We start from the raw sequence: 19,177 nt of genomic DNA, 5'->3' as shown, positions 1-19,177 counted from the left end.
GCTAAACAACCCACTGCGATCCGCTGCAAGCCAAGTTGTCCCCTAGTGTCGATGCCGCAAGCGCCGTCCTTTGACGTCGTCCCACGCCGCACTGACAGTTGCCACGCAACGCCAGCCGCCGCGATCCGCTGCAAGCTGCCACAACGACAACCAAGCGACAACCTTCGATTGCCACCAAAATGCGAAAACCACCACGAGGGCTTAGCAACACCCATTCACCTTGCCACACAGCGGAGATGCCAACCCTTCCGTTGCCGCCCAAGCAATGGCCTAGGAATGCCACAAGCCGAAAAGGGTCTCGAGACAACGCCTCCAAGGAGGTCACGATGCCAAGGCGCCGCCGTCGCTCGTCCAGAACTGGACAGGGTTTTCACCCAGAGCCCCGTGCAGACATGGGGTTGCTCCAAGATGACGCCCCCAACAGAGAAAACGACGCTCAGAGGCGCCGCCGTCATCTGTGCCAGCAGGAATGCCGGCAAGGACTTTTGCCCGGAGCATCAACCCCTCGCTGCACGCTCGCGGCTTCATGCCCAGACCAAAGCCACAACAACAAACCCGAGGCGGCGCCGCCGCCGCGCCTCCACGCACCATGTCGTTGCCAGACCTCCGCCTCTGCTGCACCATCCACGAGCCTTGTGAGTGTAAGGATCGATGGACCAAGAGGGGGGGTGAATTGGGTCTTTTTCAAATTTCTATAACAAAATAAAGCAACCTTAACCTATTCAATACTAGTAAGGCTCAATTCACCAACCGGCTAACTAAGCAAACTACATAAGCTATAAAGAATACAACAAGATATGAAACTAAGTAAGGTAGAGCTAAGTTATGATCTCTAGGGTCAAGCACATGAATAAATTGCATGAAAGTAAGTGCTTGAATGTAAAGAGTGGGCAAGAGACAACCGGATTTTTTTCTGTGGTGTCGATGTGTTGGCACACACCCCTAATCCACGTTGTGGCACTCACTAAGAGTTTAGTCACCTCTCAAGTCACCGAGACGAGGGTGCTCACTAAGAGTCTCCGTTCCCCATCCCAGCGTGGTGGAGCTCAAGCCACGTACAAACTTCTTCGGGCTCCCACAATCAACTTGGCAAGCTCCGGAAGAAACACCTCAATCACCAAGATCGCCTAGGTGCTGCCAATCACCAAGAGTAACAAGCTAGGGCCTTCATTTGAGCAAGAACCGATCACCAAGAACTGATGCACACAAGTTTCTCTCTACTCAAGTCCTTAGTCTTGCTTCTTGGATGATTGAATGATCAAATGAGTGAAATATGAAGCTCAAGGTGGCTCTCAACAATAGTATGAGTGTATGAATGTTGCCTGGTGTCAAGAGACTTCAAAATGACCCATTGGGGGGTATATATAGGCAGCTCACGCGGATAGAGCCGTTGGAGAAAAGCTGCCAGAAGAGTACGCAACACCGGTTAATCCGACGGTCCTCCAAAAGTCATCGTCGGTTTAACCGATGAATGTAAACTGCCCATTTGGAAAACTAGCCGTTACAACTCGGGCAATTTAACCGACGTATCATCGGTTTAACCGGTGAGTGTAGTTGTCTACTGATCAACTGAAAAACCAACTCTCTGGACAACTGCACCGACGCTAACTCAAATCCATCGTCAGTTTAACCGGTGAGTATAACCTTAGAAATCCCTGAAAAAACCAACGTTCTGGACAACTGCACCGACATTAATTTCAAATATCGTCGGTTTAACTGGTGAGTATAACATTACAAATCCCTGGAAAAACCAACGTTCTGGACAACTGCACCGACGTTAATTTCAAATATCGTCGGTTTAACCAGTGAATATAACCTTAGAAATCCCTGGAAAAACCAACGTTCTGGACAACTGCACCGATGTTAATTTCAAATATCGTCGGTTGATCCGGTGTATGTACTTGTCCAGACTCTAATAACTGCGTTTAACCGACGTATAGAAAATTGGAGTCGTCGGTTAAACCGGTGTATAGACTTTTTCTGATTTGAGTCTTGAATGAAATCCAAATATTCTTGAGATATAAGTTGAAAACCACTTATTTGAACTTCTAAGAACCTGAGTGACCATAGTGTGCATCCATTTTTGATTGACCATGTCCATGCTCAAGTTACTTGGCCTTAACCCCTCTTAATAGTGCAACCTCTACAAAACTATAAAACCTATACTAACCTAAGTGTTCTTCTCAACCTTGCGACACTTAGGACTAGAAAGATCCTTAGTCTTGTTATATACTTGAGTTGAATACCAAGATCGCCTTTTTGAATGATGAAATTTTTATGGGCCTCTTTAACATATGATCCAATGAGCGATAAGATTTCATTAAGCTGCACAAACTCATTAGTCACAATAATAGTTGTCATTAATCACCGAAACATACCTAGAGGGCCTAGATGCTTACAGTGAGCAACCACAGCCACTGCCGCCTCCTCACGCCGCGCAGCAACTCCGTGAAGCGCAGAAACATTTCTCCGCAACACTCTCCCATCGCCACTACGTCGCCAGGCGTGAGCTTGACGACGACACTCGCGACGCCGCGCGCAGCGGCGTCGACGAGGGCTCCCGCAAAATCTTCCTCCCCGATGACGCGTCGTTGTTCTCCACCACCACAGCAGCAGGGGCTCCGCACTCCCGACGGCCGCGCGTGTGAGGGAGTCACCGTGGCCGCCAAGCGCCCCTTCCTCGACGGGCGAGAGCACAACCTCCACCTCCCCGAGCATGCGCCGCCATCCTCTGTCACTGCATCCTGGAGCCACCATTGGACAGCACCGCCGCCGCGTCGCCCCACGCCGAGGCTGTCACCGCGTAGCCGAGGGAGCAGCGCGACGCCGGATCTGCACCTGCAGCAGCCGCGAGCCAACTCCGTGCGTGCCAGGGTGCTCGCCCGGCCCACGCCGCGCAACCTCAGGCCACCCTCGTCGTGCAGGCTCCAGGCCTCCCGCGCCGCACCCGGCCGGAAGCCCGCACCGCTCCACCACCGCCGCACACCACTCCCGCTCAGATTCGGATGATGCAGCGGCTCTCTCGGCGATTGGCCCCGCTGCCGCCGTCCTAGGGGCCACGCGGACTTCCGGCGAGCCCCTTCGGCGACGGCGACGGCGGGGGAAGGGGTGGAGGTGAGTGGCGGCGGCTAGGGTTCGGCGGTGCCTCCCGAGTCGCCCGAGCGCGCGCGGGGCGTTTCGCAGTTGTGTTTGGGTCGCTTTATCTATTTTACAGATTGAGTTCGACTAGTGTAGCAAGTCAGTCAGCTAGACAGTATGCACCGCTCGTGAGGCTGCAAGACCAAGGGCATCAATCAAGGACACGAAGCCCAAACGAGTTTCCAGATTCATATGAACACCAGGGTGCACAGGGAGATCGGAAAAATGACGGCAGCATATCTATTATCTTATTATTTGACCAACAAAATGAGTCTTCTCGTTTGCTCTCAAGGTCTAGAAATTCTCACATTAATTGGAAAAAAATTACTCACCACTGCCATTATAATAAAAACTGGTCTAAAATACCCCAATGTCTAATTAAAAATATCCACCATTACCATTATCGAATAATTAAAATAAAAATACCCACCGTAGCTAGAAGAAATTATCCACCACTACTATTATGATAAAAATTGGTCTAAAATACCTTTATGTCTAATTAAAAAATATACCCCTTTGTCTAATTAAAAAATATTCACCATTACCATTATTGAATAATTAAAATAAAAAAATACCTACAGTAGCTAGGAGATTTTGTATTGATTGTGTGAATCACCTAGCTATGAGACAACATTGTATCATCACGTGTCCATATATATAGGAGATATATTCACTTATTTTAAATATATAGGTGACATCGGTGGCCGCGTCTCGCCGGCGCAGTTATGTCCCCGGTCACGCAGAACCAAGCAGGGCATCCACGGCCGCCACGACGACCGCCGTCCGAACCACCACTATTTGATCGGCCGTGATTCCTCGAAGCTGTTTCAACCACGCAGCTTCTCATGTGCTTGATTCTGGTGTCTTGAAGTTTTAGATTGATTTCTCTTTGGCGCCGGCGTTCCATTGAACCACTCACGATCACATGACGACCCATGAGATTTACACTGCAAACCTGACAGGACAAAAAATTACAAACTTAGAAAGCAGAAATCTTAATTGAACACCTGAATAACATATGAGTGTGATCACCATTGTCATGAAGCTCGCTAAAGTGAAAGTACTTAGGAGGTGTTTACATATACCAATAAGGTAATAAAACAATCTTTACATGTGTGTGATAACTTTTATTATTCACATTGTGAAATTTAATTTAATTAATCCAATAATGAGACTTCATAATAGCTTGACTTTCGTATACCAATTAGCCACCTTAATAAAGAAAATTTAATTAGAGCGTAAAAGATAGTGCATACCAGTGCATCCTGATATGTCTGACCAGCTGCCTCAGAGCTTATCTGGTATGGACAGCGAAAGTAATGTCATTCAAAACCTCAAAAAACACTGCAAAGAAACTTATTCGAAGAAAAGGGGGGGAAAAGGAAAAACTTTGATGGAGCATGTATTTTAATAAACATAACTTTCATCTTGCATTTTGGATTGCTACCTCTACAATACTTAGAATTTTGCTATTATATGACAGACGATGACAAAAATGGTGTAACCTTATATGAAAAAATAGCAGCTAGCAAAACTAATAAATACAATGCAACATTAGAGATGGTAAGATCTAGCCGCGCAAATGCACTGGTAACACGGCTTCATTTTGGTTGACAAAAAAAATTTCTACTATATGACAGCCAATGACAAAAAAATGTAACCTTATATATCAAAAAAGTAGAAGCACAAGTAACAAATAGAAAAAATAAAAAAATATAAATATAACACTAGAGATAGTAACATCTAGCCGCGCAAATGCGCGGGTGGCCGTCCTAGTTCTTAAAAGTTCTCAGACTCTTGTTCTGTTACATTGACTTTCTATTTTCTTATCATCACCTACACTTAATTTGCTAGTCAGATATAGCTACGATGTACTCTCTCTATCTCCAAGGCTGTTTCCAACGCAAAGTTTCATTCCATTCCATAGTTTCCAAAGTGTCATATCATCTTTAGACATTTGTATTGACCATTTTTTTTGAGATCACACAGTACAACTCCGACACTCACAACGCACACACACTCACACCCCTATGAACACACATATACAAACCCTAACTTTATGAGCATCTTCGAAGACTGAGCCGGTAAATCCTCGAGATTGACGAAGTCACCACAGGCGTCTCGCTGTCGACGGGAACGTCGCCTAACACTGAATGCACAACGCCGTTAAATCCCAGAATATTCATTCCCATGGAGAGTCGAACGCAGGACCTCAGATGCTACTGAGGCTCTTGTAACAACTAGGCTACAGGCCCTTTCGCATTTGTATTGACCAATTATACATGGTCAAATGGGCAGCCCGGCACTAGCCTGATAAAGCACGGGCCTATTGTTAGCAGGCCTGGCACGGCATGAAAGTGGTGTTGGGCCGTGGGTGTCTCTTGATCTGCCAAAATTGTTTTTGCATTTCAGAGTGAGTAGAATGAGGTGGTGTGGAGTAAAAAAGAGAAGCTGAGAAGGGAAGAGAAGCTGAGAAGGGGAGCAGATGCTCCGCTACTGGGCTCTCACGCAGTAATGAAAGTTAATCTTTTTAGGAATTGATCCTGCACGGGCATGCAGAGAAACGTAAAAGCCACGCAAGCCTAGCAGCTCGGTCAGTCAATTAGCAATGTGTGCGTGACATGGAGACACGAAGGGAAACATAGTATGATGTTCTTTCCAGAGCTAACACAATCGTTGGATAGGATATCGAACGGCTGAAATTTTTAAGATGACAGGGCTACACCACATGTCAAAGAAATAGCAATCAATGATGTGTAGTGGGATCATCTTTATAAGAGTTATAGATTAGTTAAAATATTTGATTAGTATACATCGTATAGATAATAATATCCAAGTTAGAATATTAATGATCAAAATGTTTCAAGAAATATTAATGATCAAATTTAAACATGATAATAAGAACACGCAACCTAAAACAGCACTTGTTTATGATCGGAGGGGTCATTATTTTTTAGAGAAATATATGTTAGAAATCTTGCTTGAAAACTGGAGATAGTGGAAGCTAGCACTGCGTCCATTGCTTGAGGAAGAGTAAAATCCTGGTTCAAGGAACACTCGGCGCTCATAAATTGACCAAGCGCGCCAGGCTGAGCCGGGCCCCGCATTTCAGTGACGAAACGAAGGTGAAGCGCCTAGCGGCGACAGAGGCAACGGGCATGAGGCCAAACGTCAGCTGGTTGGGTGAAGAAGGCCAGCAGGTGGAGGGCGTTTCGCTTGCTTGCTTGCCTGCCTATATAGGTAGGAGAACACGAGGGTTTTCTTTGCCTCGCCTGAAGAAGAACGACAGGGTTTTGTGGCACTGACCATCTGCGTCGAGGCGTACGAGTAAGCCTTCGCTTTCTTCCTCGCTCGTCTGCTCGATCCATTTCTCTCGCGAACGACGTGCTCCCTTTCTTGCTTTAAGCAACACAGCGCCTTCGATTTCTTCGTAATCCCGGCGCAGATCATGCGTGCATCTCTCCTGGATGCGCATGGCGATTCTTTCCCCATTTCTTGTTTAGCAAGCGTGTACGCATGGGTATCTTCTCGATAATATATGCAATTCTTCTGCTCCTTTTTTTTCCTTTGGGGGGGGGGGGGGCGGGGGGATAGAATGTATTTTGTGAAATTTTGTGAATGATGAGTGGCCTCAGGCCGACAGGTTATTCGTTGCAGTCTTGCAGATGAAAAAAAATACCATAGAGCACATGCATGTTCTCGGTTTCTTTCTTTTTATTTGATTTTTCTACACTGTTAGATCTCTCCTTGCCAATGTGGTGGCCGTACGTGTGCACGATCTCTCCTTGCAAGCATGTTCTCTCTAGGTAGGGCAGCGAGTCCTGTACGTTGTACAAATTTCGGTGACAACTTAAAAACCCTCTTGGTTTAGGTACTAATTATAAATCGGTAGGGAAATCTTGAAAAAAAATCACTCGAAAATCAGAGTCCCCGGGTTCGGGGATGTGGGAGAGAAGCAGGATGTCGAGGGATGGCAGGTTGACCTTCGCCGGTCGCCGGCGGGGTGAGGAGAAGTGGCCCAGGGAGAGCGGTCGCTGCAGATGTTTTTTTTCTCTCTCTCAAAGCGATCTACTGTTAATTGACTGATGAAAGGATAGGAAAAAAAATACTAAACTACCCTTACCATTATATTTCTATAATATAAGCTAGTGATTCTTGGCCCACATAAACTGGTTCACATCTTTGGTTCTTCATAATAGGTTCCTCCCCCTTTCTAACCATTGGATTTGGACCCCTCATCGACCGATAAAATCTCCAAGCATCGTGAAATATTTCTCTATATTCTAATATCTCTGACTGTTCACCTTCTTTTTTTGTAATGCTGATAGATAAACCATATCAATTAATTTTGCTACTACTTTGCTGTGCTTCTTAGATGGAATCCACCACTAGCAAAGGTGAACCGGACGAGTTGCAAGTTTCTCAGAGACTCCCATCTCCAGGCCAGATGATAAATGTGCAACAAAAGGGCAGAAAATAAGGCTTCTTGCAAACCACTTCAAAGTTTCAGTTCACAGTGCTGATGTAATCTTCCACCACTACAGTGTATGTAACGTAGCAATCCCAGTCTGTGGTCTTTTCGTTTCCTGAATTTCTTCAAATAAGTTCACACAATGCTTTGTTTTATTGCACGCAGGTGGAATTGATGTATGAGAATGACAAAAATAATAAACAAGTGGATGGAATGGGTGTGCGTAGAAAAGTGATTGACAAGTTGCAGGAGATCTATGCCTCCGAGCTCACAAATGTGAACTTTGCTTATGACGGTGACAAGAGCCTATTCACTATTGGCGCCCTGCCGCACGTCAAGAATGTGTACACTGTCGTAGTTGAGGATGCTTCATCTGCAAAGTGACCAATCCACCTCTGTTACATGTTTCTATTATTGCTATGATCTTGGGCTATTTGGTCTTAGCTGTGCATTTTTTTGCAATTTCAGGGTTGCAACGAGTATGACCCCTGGAGAAAATAAAAGTCCTGGGGGCAGTGACATGAAAAGGATGAAACGGCCGTTCCAGGTACGAATCTTTAAAGTGGAGTTGTCCTTTGCAGGAACGGTTCCGATGGACTCCATTGCCCGAGTCATTCGTGGTCAGGAATCAGACAACTACGAGAAAGCTATTCAAGTCCTCGACATCATACTGAGGCAAAACTCCGCGAAGAAGTAATATATACTGTCAAGAACTAATTATACAGTTAGAAATATGTTTTCATGTCATTCTTTTGAGAAATTTCCTTTTTTATTTGTACCGATTGAAATAACATTGTGAGGAAATTCTCACTTCACTATCTGTTTGACATTATTGTTTTTGACACTTTAGGGGCTGCCTTCTGGTTCGGCAATCCTTTTTTGACAACAGCCTTTCCAATTCAATTGACTTGCATGGTGGAATTAAGGGTTTGCAAGGATATCATTCCAGCTTTCGACTTACTCAAAGTGGTCTCTCACTTAATGTTGGTATGATTATCATCTAGAGGCCTAACTTATCATGATGTTACAGTTGTGCATGACTAAATTATAAAGCATATGCACCATGAATTGTTCAATGCTACAGATGTGTCTACAACAACAATTGTCAGACCCGGGCCTGTCATTGATTTTCTCCTGTCCAACCAGGATATCAAGGACATTCGTAGAATTAACTGGGGCAAAGTAAGTTGCAGCCATGTTGTTTCTCATTGTGGTAGTCCTAGAAAATTATCTTCTACCACATTACTCTGATGCTCTAACATTGTCCATTCTTGACAACTTTTCAGGCTAAGGATGTGTTAAAGAGCTTAAGGATCAAAACCACCCACACAAATGCTGAGTTCAAAATTTTTGACTTGAGTGAAAAGTCTTGCTCTGAACAAACGTGAGACTACAATAGTTTCAGTTGCAATGGTTTGGCAAAAAAAAAAGGCACCTGGAGCTTGCTTAACATGCCTCTCTTATTTAGGTTCTTATGGAAGAAAAGAAATGGCAATAGCTCTGATGCAGTGGAAATAACAGTCTATGAATACTTCAAGCAGCATTGGCATATAGAATTGAAACAATCTGCTCACCTCCCCTGTTTGAATGTGGGAAAACCAAAGCGTTCGAATTATCTACCAATAGAGGTATTTGTGCATTTTTCTTCCATTGTACATTGTTTAAATGAAGGATTAACACGCTCACGTCATTGAGAATGTAGCTTTGCTATCTGGTTTCACTGCAAAGGTACAAGAAGGCTCTTACTGTACTACAGAGATCCTCGCTGGTTGAGAAATCCCGGAAGAATCCTAGCAAGAGGAAGTCAGATTTATCTTCTGTAAGTTTCGAGAGTTAAGACATTTAATCAACTCACTGCAATAGCCTTTTTTTATTAAACTTTGAACTCTTACCATTATATTCAGGCTCTGAAATGCAGTAACTACAATTCTGATGCCATGCTGAGGCGGTGCGGCATTTTGATAGCTTCAGAGTTTGCTCAAGTTGATGGTAGAATCCTTCGAGCTCCAACGGTTAGTTAAAATTGCCCTGGTGTTATTTTTGTACATATTCATATGTGATGATCATATGATGCAAATATTTTATATCTTATTAAACTTCACGTGTATTAGTTGAAAGCTGGAAATGATCAAGATCTTATTGCACGCAATGGGAGGTGGAACTTCAACAACAAGGTCAGTGTTCTCCTAGTGCTGATACATGCGCACTCTTCAGTATTAATTCCTGTTGCTGATAGCATTTTCTCTATTCTGTTCTTCAGAAGCTCATTGATCCCAAGCAAGTGAATAGATGGGCTGCTGTTAATTTTTCCACGCGGTGGAACGTTCAGGATCTTGTTCAGGGCCTCATTCGTTGTGGTGAAATGAAGGGAATTGTAGGTCCACGTTTATACCTGATATTGCACATCTTTGTGAAGTCGTCGACTACATTAAGTGTTTGATTTGCAGAAAATTGAATCTGCTCATACAATATTTGAGGAGAATCTTCAAATGAGGGACCTTCCAGGGACGCCAGAGAACAGGGTGGATAATATGATGAATCAGATTCATCAGAGGCTTCCTGGGCGTCCAACTTTTCTCTTATGTGTTCTTCCAGTCAGAAAGAACTGTGACATTTATGGTTTGCAGCACTAGCTTGCCCTTTATTTAACCAAGCTAACTAGACGAGCTTATTATACCGTTATGTGGACTGCAAACTGTTGTCAATCTTGCCAGGGCCTTGGAAGCGAAAATGTCTTGTGGAATCAGGCATTGTTACACAATGTATGGCACCTGAGTATGGGCGCACCAAACTTGATGATCAGTACCTCACAAATTTACTGTTAAAGATAAATGCCAAGGTTTGCAGAGCCATTTGAATTGCAATCTTTAGTATCATGCACATTTTTGTGTTTTGTTTAGCTGGCAACTATTTGAATATGGTTTTTTTTCTGTCCTCATTTTTCAATCAGCTCGGTGGATTGAATCCACAACTTCAAATTGAAAGAAACCGTGCCATTCCTCTCGTATCCAGAAATCCAACCATAATTTTCGGTATGGATGTTTCCCACAGTGTTGCAAAAAAGTCCAATATACCATCCGTTGCTGCTGTAAGTTACATACTTTTGCCTGTACTTGCGCTATTTCTGTTAATGAACTGCCTATGAAACATTAGGAGCATTGTAACCTATCATTTGTCTATTCATAACATAATGTTGTTTTTGACAATTAGGTTGTTGGTTCCTTGGGGTGGCCTCTCATTTCAAGATACAGAGCTTCTGTGTGCACTCAGTCACCTAAACTAGAGATGATTGATTCCTTGTTCAAGCTAGAGGGGGGTAAAGATAATGGCCTCATAAGGTGAGTTGCTTCAATCTTCTTTGCTTTATTGAGTTAGCAATTTTGGGACCTTTACATCTTCCTAATGAAGTTTCTTGTTTCTTTTGCTCATTGGAACTGGTATTGTTTCAGGGAGCTACTATTAGACTTCTACAGCAGCACTAAACGGCAAAAACCAGAACAAATCATCATTTTCAGGTGAGATATCCATCTGGATGTAACATTTGCAAATATCTGTACTGAGTAATAAGTTCCAGATTTCTTTTGTCATTTCTCAGATCTTATTATTCTCTATTTTAGGGATGGAGTTGGTGAGGGCCAGTTTAATCAGGTTCTGAACATTGAGCTGGATCAGATGGTTAAGGTGAAAGGGCCCTTTCAGTTACTCTTGGTGCTCCTATTGCATACCCATCTTTCTAACATTATGTATACTCTCGGTTTGATGTAGGCATGCAAGTTTCTTGATGATAGCTGGTTCCCCAGGTTCACTGTGATTGTTGCACAGAAGAACCACCACACAAGGTTTTTCGTGCCCAAAGGCCCCAGAGACGACAATGTGACTAATGTCCCTGCTGGTAGACCTCGATTTTTCAGTTAAATAGTATTGTCCAATCATTTCCATGGGTCTTCTTAATTTCCTCGTGCTGAAATCTCAACTTCGCAGGTACTGTTGTGGACACGGGAATCTGCCATCCCAGGAACTACGATTTCTACATGTGTGCACATGCTGGCATGATTGTAAGTTTGTTCAATTCTTTATCCTTGTGGCAATGATGCTTCATGCTGTCAATGATGTTATTTGGTGCAATGGTGTTTCGTTGGTTTCTATTTTTCCCCTCTCTTTGGACTTGATTCAGCAAACGTGCTTGTGTTATTTTCAGGGGACAACTAGGCCAACACATTACCATGTGTTGCATGATGAGATTGGCTTCTCTCCAGATGACCTGCAGGAGCTCGTGCACTCCCTCTCATATGTGTATGCACACAGGCGCTGCATGTTATCCAAAAAATAAAAAAGATCTTGCATTCCTCTGATCTGACTTTGCCAATGCTGTGAACATTTCAGGTATCAGAAGAGCACCTCAGCCATATCAGTCGGTGAGCCAAGTCTATTTCGCTTCATCATTCTTGAATAAGTGTCACAGAACACAACATCGGTCGGTCACCCTCTGCTAACTTATTGAGCCCCACTGATCCATCTCTGTTTTCCTTCTTGCAGTTGCCCCGGTGTACTACGCGCACCTGGCGGCGGCGCAGGTCAGGCAGTTCGTCAGGTTCGACGACATGTCGGAGGCCGCGTCGTCGGCCAGCGGCACCCCTTCGCCCCTGCCGGAGCTGCCTCGGCTGCATGAGAATGTCAGGTCTTCCATGTTCTTCTGCTGAGTTTGAGCTGCGGATCGGATAGCTGGTTCCATGTTCTTCTAATGACAATTCAGCTTGGCATTTTCGTTCCATGTTTGGACGCCAGACTATGCTTTTGATTTTGCTTTTGCACCTGGTTGATGATGGCTATTTGTTCTCTAGGCGCTTACTTGGATCTGAACTCTAAATAAAGTACCTTAATGATGGGAGCACTACCTATCATCTGAATAATTACGTGTTCAATTTTCACTCACTTTTCAGCAATAAAAAAAGAATGGAATGTCACAATTAGAATGTCACAATTACCTTGGTTATTGTGCCCATCCTAAATAAGACTGTCATATGTGAATGGAGGGAGTATATAACAAAGTCTTTAGAGGCATATGTATTTGAATTTTATATATAAGAACTAGGATCCGAAACTAGTAGTCAAAATGCTTTATGTTTGCGCTTTCTTTCGTTTGTTGAATGTTCTACCACAACTCTATGCACCTTGACATCTGTAACGTCCCGCCTCTTCAAGGCCGGCCCCGCTTACATCTGGCAGCTTTTTAGGACATAGAAGGTCCTCACAGACCAACACTAGTCTTTTCTTCACACTTTGTCCTCACTCGTGCGTATCCGGGAAGAACTTCCCGGTCGGTCACCCATCTCTAAATTTTTCCGGGCCAAACACGTTTAACCTTTGAAGATCGGCTTTCGAAAAAAAAGTTACAACTTATTAGTATAACTATCCTATTAATTCTATTAAGCTCTCGGGATGTCACAAACATCTGTCTATTCATTGCTTTCCTTTCACTTTTCATGGTATCTCCGTATGTGTTTGATCCGTGTTCAATTACCTTTAATTTGCTCCTTTTAATTGCCTCGGCCTAATAAGCGTCCTCGATCCGACTTGTCCCCGGTTGATCCTCAGCTTCTCCGCGTGGAGTGAGTCACATAGCTGGTCATCACTGCAACACGCTTGTTGAGACTTGAGAGCAGGACTCCTGGCCAGCTACGGCTGGATGGAAATTTCTTGGAGAGCATGCTTGGACTACTCCTTCCCTAGTGGAAAAACTGGGAGAAGGCAGGGGGTCATTTTCCTTTCTTGTTCCTAGCGGCTGCGGGGGGTTGGCACCAGGGTTCACTTTACCGACGGTAAAGCGATTTTCGCCAACTAGCGGTATCGGTAAACCGGCGGTAAATCGTCGAAAAACGCTAGAAACCGCTCGAAATGACAATTCAAATTCAAAAAATCGGTAACCGTTGTTTACCGACCGGTAATCGATGTTTACCGACCGGTAACCGTCGTTTTTAACCGGTAAACACCATATGACTTTGGAAAATTAAAAATTTTGGCAGCATTTCACCGTAATTTTGTAAATATCATTACTGATGGTATATATCAAACAATTATATAACATTTACACATACATAGAATAGAAGTTCATATCCATAAAAATAGAAATTCACATCCATAGTCCATATAGATCATCACAACAATAGTCCATGCAAATCATCACAACCATAGTCCTCACAAACCATCATCGTCAATATATATAATACATAGTAGTGGTTTCCGGTCCAAATGAACAAATGAACAAATGAAAATATATGTACATATTTGAAATATGAACACACATATATACATATAGCTAAAATGAACAAATTAACATCCAACTACCATGAACAAATGGATCCATATAGCTAATATGAACACATATTTTTGAATATAGCTACACAACAAACATCTAAAAATCAATGTAAATTCAAGAAATACTCACAATGCAGTGTTTCCGGTCCAAACGCGCCGATTTCCGCTCGGAAAACGCCGAATACCGCTCGGGATTAGAGGATACCGCTCGGGATTACCGGTCCGAAAGTTTTTTTATTTTTTTGAGTGCCCAAACAGTCAAATATTTGAACATGTTCTATATTAGAATGATGTATGTCATCTCTACTTTCTTACCATATTTTTTCCTTTTTTATTTCAAATATTTTTGAAAATTTTAAATTCGGGCGAAATTTTTCGAAATTTACCGCCGGTATGGGTTGCCGCCTAGTAGCGATATCGGTAAAAATCGGCGGTAACCGGCGGTTACCGATTGGTAAGGAAAACACTGGTTGGCACTGGTGCAAGCGACAAACTGGTTGGGCAGGGCCACCGCCTAGCTGGAGCTACCACATCCACAGACTCCGGCCGACACACATCACTGTGGACAGCGTTCGCCATTGACCGGCAGCCGGAGCACAGGCCAGTCAACCATTACACTGGGCATAGATAGCCAGCCGCGTAGGAACTCCCATTCCCCACGCGTTCTAAGCCAAGGCGGCCGCCACCGGAGACCCGGAGCGCGGCGGACCGGAGGCGTGAGCAGCAGCAGCAGCCATGGCGGAGATCGGAGGCATGCTCGCGACCGCCGTCGTCAAGGCGGCGTTCGGCAAGGTGGCGGCCGCCGCCGGCGACCGGGTCGCGCAGCACCGGAGGTTCGGCAAGGACATTCAGTACATGAGGGACGCGCTGGAGTCCATCGAGGCGCTGATGGAAGACGCGGAGAGGCGGTCCGTCGAGGACAAGTCGGTGCAGCTGTGGCTCAGCCGCCTCACCACGGCCTCCTACGACATCTCCGACATCTTCGATGAGCTAGAGGCCAATGCTGCCAGGAAATCAGCTCTGCAAAAGGTATACACACCTGCTGGTTCCATCATTCAGCAACCACTGCTGGTTCATTCATGCTATTGTAGTTTTAGCTGTTTGAAATATACTGCAGGTGCTTTGCTTTTTGTGGGGATAAGATATCCAGAATTTCTCTAGTTTTCTACTATAGTGTGTAGTGAGAATTAACACTTTTTTCTACTATAGTGTCTAGTTTTCTACTATAGTGATACACTGCTGCGTATCATTGTATTGATTGAAGAAGAAATAGTGAGAATTAACATAAATAGACGTCTCTAGTTAGCAGGAATAAAGATTATGAGAATTTTTACAATGATTGAAAAAAATGAGAGCCCTCCATGTGATAGAATCGTACAGTGGTCAAGGTAGGAAGTACGTGGAAATACCTAGAATAAAGTACCTGGTGGTACAAAAATGTGGGACCAAGTACTAAAAAGAGGGGGATCAAATACCTAATTAATTTAATTTTTCATAGGTCAACAGCTAGGAAAAATTCAAGGGAAAAAGTGAAAGTACCCAACGGTACTTTAGCATCGTTGTAATAGAGCCCGAAGATTATTTGTTACCTTTGAACCATCATATCTCTTTTAAGGTGCGCCTATTTGAAGTTCCATTAATTTGCATAGTTTTCCTTGTATACAAAGAATAAACTATTAGGCCAAGCATCTTGCGCCCAAATGAGTAGACGATAATAAAAATCGCAGCTGATGAGTGTTTCGTTTCAAAAATGATAATCCTAACAGAACCTTTTTTTTCCCTTTCAGTTAAAAGTTCTAAACCTCTGTCTCACAGCTGCTTCTAAGGTTGGTATGGCTGATAGGACGAGGGAGGTTAGGGAGAGACTGGAGAATATCTCAAAGCAACGCCAGGAATTCAGTTTCACGGCAGGCAACAGCTCCTATGCACAGCAGGTTATTGATGACCGTGCAACATCGTCAGAGGTGATAGAGGTAGATGTCCTAGGAAGGGATCAAGATAAACAGAAAGTAATGACCCTCTTAAGTCAAGCCAGCTCCTCATCAGATTTCATTATCCTTCCGATCTATGGCATCGGAGGCATTGGCAAGACAACATTGGCAAAGCTGGTTTTCAATGATGCCCATTTCATGGACTATGAGAAAGCATGGGTTTATGTCTCCCAAACATTTGATTCCAATAAAGTTGCAGAAATTATAAGATCAGAACGTCAGAACAACCAGACTCACCTAACCAACACACAAGAGCCAGATACTGATCCACCTGCTCCTAAGAATATTCTGATTGTTTTAGATGACCTGTGGGAGAACCGTGCCATTAAGATTGATGAACTGAAACGTTCCCTAAAATTGTTGTGCAGTGGACGCAACAAAGTGCATGTCATTGTGACCACACGAGATGCTGAAATTGCTTCGAAAATTCAAACGACTGAAGCATACGCCATAGAGTCCCTGTCATCTGATGTGTGCTGGAATATAATTAAGCAGATAGTGGGCTTTGAAGATAATGACAAAGAAAGTTTGGAGAATATTGGGAAGGAGATTGCAATGAAGTGTCAAGGTGTGGCACTGGCAGCTCGTGTTCTTGGGTACATGTTGAGGTCCAAGAATTTTGAGGCATGGGTTTCAGTAAAAGAGAATGGCATGTGGAATAAATCCACGACAGAAAAAGACTATGATGATGTGCTTGCATCTTTGAAACTAAGCTACAGCAGCATGCCCCCGGACCTAAGGCTATGCTTCACCTATTGTGCAATCTTTCCAAAGGGCCACAAGATGGCAAAAGATCATCTTATTTATCAGTGGGCTGCTCTTGGTTTCATTGAGTCTTCTAATGAAGATTCCTCATGGCTGCAGCATGGTGAGGGCATCATTAAGCAACTATTGGGGATGTCCTTTTTACAACATTCAAATTCCCCTTCGGTGAGTTATTACATACTTACTGCATACTTCTATGATAAATTGATTTCCTTAAATTTCATTGGACTTGTTGACCCTCGGACTACAAAACCAGAAAACTTGGACCATTCAAACTATTAAAACTGGACTTCTAAAGGCTGTAGTCTATTGAAGCTGGTTTGCAGCTGACATGGCCATGGTCCACTTAATCTTCATAAAACAAATAATTTAAGAGTTTATCTCCTTATCAGGTGATTGATAATTAGCTATTCACATTTTCCAGGTTTGTTTTTGCCTATTCTGTTTTATTCCTGTATCATTTTTCTTATAAAGCTAGAACATTGTTTCTCAACCAAAACAATCACAAAACAAATTATCAAAACATTTTTTTTCAACATGAACAATTGTACTATGAAACTAAAACATTTTTTTTGCTCAAATGGAATATTCACAAATTCACAACATATTTTTTATTGAGACAAACATGTATTTTCTTGAGGAATTTTTTTCATAAATGGGAAAATGTGATTGACATATCTGATAACAAAAATTAATAAATCAGTTTTCCCTATTTATCTCACACATGCTGTGCTCGTCATCACTATCTTCCTCCCAAATGAGTGATCATGTTTTCTTGAATTTAATGTATGGCTGGTCCTTCAACTTGTCGTGGAGTATCATCTAGGTTCATGAACTTTGAAAATCCGAATTTAGGTCCTTAAACTTGTCAATGTGGCATGTAGGTCCAATGTCACCAAAGTGCCCCTATAGTTGATGATGTGTCAGTGTGGATCTCATATTGGGTTAAAAGTCAAAACCGTAGTGGTATTTTTTGGGCATTTGGACCTAGATGACACACTTTGATAAGTTAAAAGGGCCCTATTTGTATTTTAAATTTACAGGCCTAGAATCTAGATGGCACTTCATGACAAATTTAAGGATCCTCTGGGCATTTCACTCATTGAGAAATACATGACACTTTCTTAGTGGGTTGTAATGTGGCCGTTAACCATGAGGCACACATGCATGGATGTCTTCTAAATCTCAAGATCTGTCAGTTCACCCTCTGGAAAGTGCTCGGAGGAGTATGGCATTCTACTTAGGAAGAAGATAGAATGTCACGGAGGGAATAGTTTGTAACATCCTTTTTCACTGAGGGTCTGAGGCTATCAGCGGGTGGGAATTGTCGCTTGGGTGCTTGTGGTGTTTTTTCATTTCTATTTTCCTTATTTCTCAGTGCAAAAATACTGACTTATAGAATGTTAGAACAGAGAAACCTCACAAGACCTGAGGTTTGGGTTCAGATAACCTTTTGATTCTTTCATATCGCTCATGTTCGAATTGTAGGAGAGAATAATGGATGTATATCTCCAAACCCTAGAAGGGTGGGTATATATAGTTACTATACATGGGCCTCTAGATGGGCCTCTATACATGGCCTCACATATACACCAACACTCTCCCGCAGTCTGAACTACCGGCGCAACGGTGTTCAAGACTGGACAACAAGAAAGCCAACACCCCCCCGCAGTCTGAACAACCGTCGCAGCGGTGTTCAAGACTGGACAAAAAGAAAGTACAAAGGGCAAATACCCCCCCGCAGCCACAACTAGCCACCTGCTACGTTGAGACTGGAGCGAAACTCCAAGAAGGTCGAGGAGGGTAGTCCCTTGGTGAAGATGTCGGCAAACTGGGAGGTGGTCGGGACATGTAGTACCCGAACATCGCCGACGGCGACCCTGTCGCGCACGAAGTGCAAGTCGATCTCCACGTGCTTCGTCCACTGATGCTGAACGGGGTTGGTGGAGAGGTACACGGCGCTGACGTTGTCGTAGTAGATGAGCGTGCTCTTGGCGAGCGGGCTGTGGAGCTCCGCCAAGAGCTGTCGGAGCCAGGACGCCTCCGCCACGCCGTTAGCGACAGCCCGGTACTCCGCCTCGGCACTGGAGCGGGAGACAACCGGCTGCCGCTTAGATGACCAAGAGACAAGGTTGCCGCCCGGGAAGACGGCGTGGCCGGAAGTGGAGCGGCGAGTGTCCGGGCAGCCAGCCCAGTCAGCGTCGGTGTAGACCACCAGATCAGAGGTGGGAGAGCAGTGAAGAACCAAGCCGAAGCCAACAGTGCCACAGACGTAGCGGAGGAGACGCTTCAGTGCAGCAAGGTGAGACTTCCGGGGATCATGCAGGTGAAGACAGACCTGCTGAACGGCATAGGTGAGATCCGGTCGGGTGAAGGTGAGGTACTGCAAGGCACCGGCGAGGCTCCGGTAGCCAGTAGGATCGGCCACGGGATCACCCAGATCAGCAGACAGCTTCGCCTGAGTATCGACAGGAGTGGAGCATGACTTGCAATCAGT

General features: G+C 44.1%; 2 protein-coding genes across 2 annotated transcripts in view; both read left to right on the top strand.

Annotated features, from left to right (window-relative positions):
• The first annotated feature begins 7,080 nt into the window (after positions 1–7,080).
• Positions 7,081–12,401, top strand: LOC120709712 (protein argonaute 4A-like). Its single transcript, XM_039995378.1, has 23 exons — positions 7,081–7,115; positions 7,581–7,683; positions 7,775–7,989; positions 8,078–8,302; positions 8,460–8,596; positions 8,694–8,791; positions 8,896–8,993; positions 9,078–9,237; positions 9,312–9,428; positions 9,514–9,621; positions 9,721–9,783; positions 9,870–9,983; positions 10,057–10,228; positions 10,324–10,448; positions 10,560–10,697; positions 10,820–10,947; positions 11,059–11,124; positions 11,227–11,290; positions 11,375–11,501; positions 11,591–11,664; positions 11,808–11,902; positions 11,993–12,024; positions 12,146–12,401. Exons 1-23 carry the CDS (start codon positions 7,081–7,083, stop codon positions 12,307–12,309), a joined length of 2,658 nt encoding a protein of 885 aa, XP_039851312.1. The 3' UTR covers positions 12,310–12,401.
• Positions 12,402–14,549: 2,148 nt separating this feature from the next.
• LOC120706523 (putative disease resistance protein RGA1) overlaps positions 14,550–19,177 on the top strand; it is a 12,241-nt gene continuing 7,613 nt past the window's right edge. The window contains exons 1-2 of the mRNA XM_039991200.1: positions 14,550–14,953; positions 15,712–16,845. Coding sequence (XP_039847134.1) covers positions 14,660–14,953; positions 15,712–16,845 — 1,428 coding nt within the window. The 5' untranslated portion in view covers positions 14,550–14,659. The remainder of the gene's footprint in view (positions 14,954–15,711; positions 16,846–19,177) is intronic.

The sequence above is a fragment of the Panicum virgatum genome, chromosome 5K, assembly GCF_016808335.1.
Source record: "Panicum virgatum strain AP13 chromosome 5K, P.virgatum_v5, whole genome shotgun sequence".
NCBI lineage: Eukaryota > Viridiplantae > Streptophyta > Magnoliopsida > Poales > Poaceae > Panicum > Panicum virgatum.
Note: the sequence above shows the minus strand (reverse complement) of the source record. Positions and strands in the feature narration are given on the sequence as shown.

Excerpts from the sequence above, each read along its gene's own strand:
- LOC120709712 (XM_039995378.1), top strand. The coding sequence starts at position 7,081 with ATGTGGGAGAGAAGCAGGATGTCGAGGGATGGCAG. Across the intron at positions 9,429-9,513 it reads GGAAGTCAGATTTATCTTCT|GCTCTGAAATGCAGTAACTA; the intron begins GTAAGTTTCGAG and ends CATTATATTCAG. Across the intron at positions 9,784-9,869 it reads GGTGGAACTTCAACAACAAG|AAGCTCATTGATCCCAAGCA; the intron begins GTCAGTGTTCTC and ends TCTGTTCTTCAG.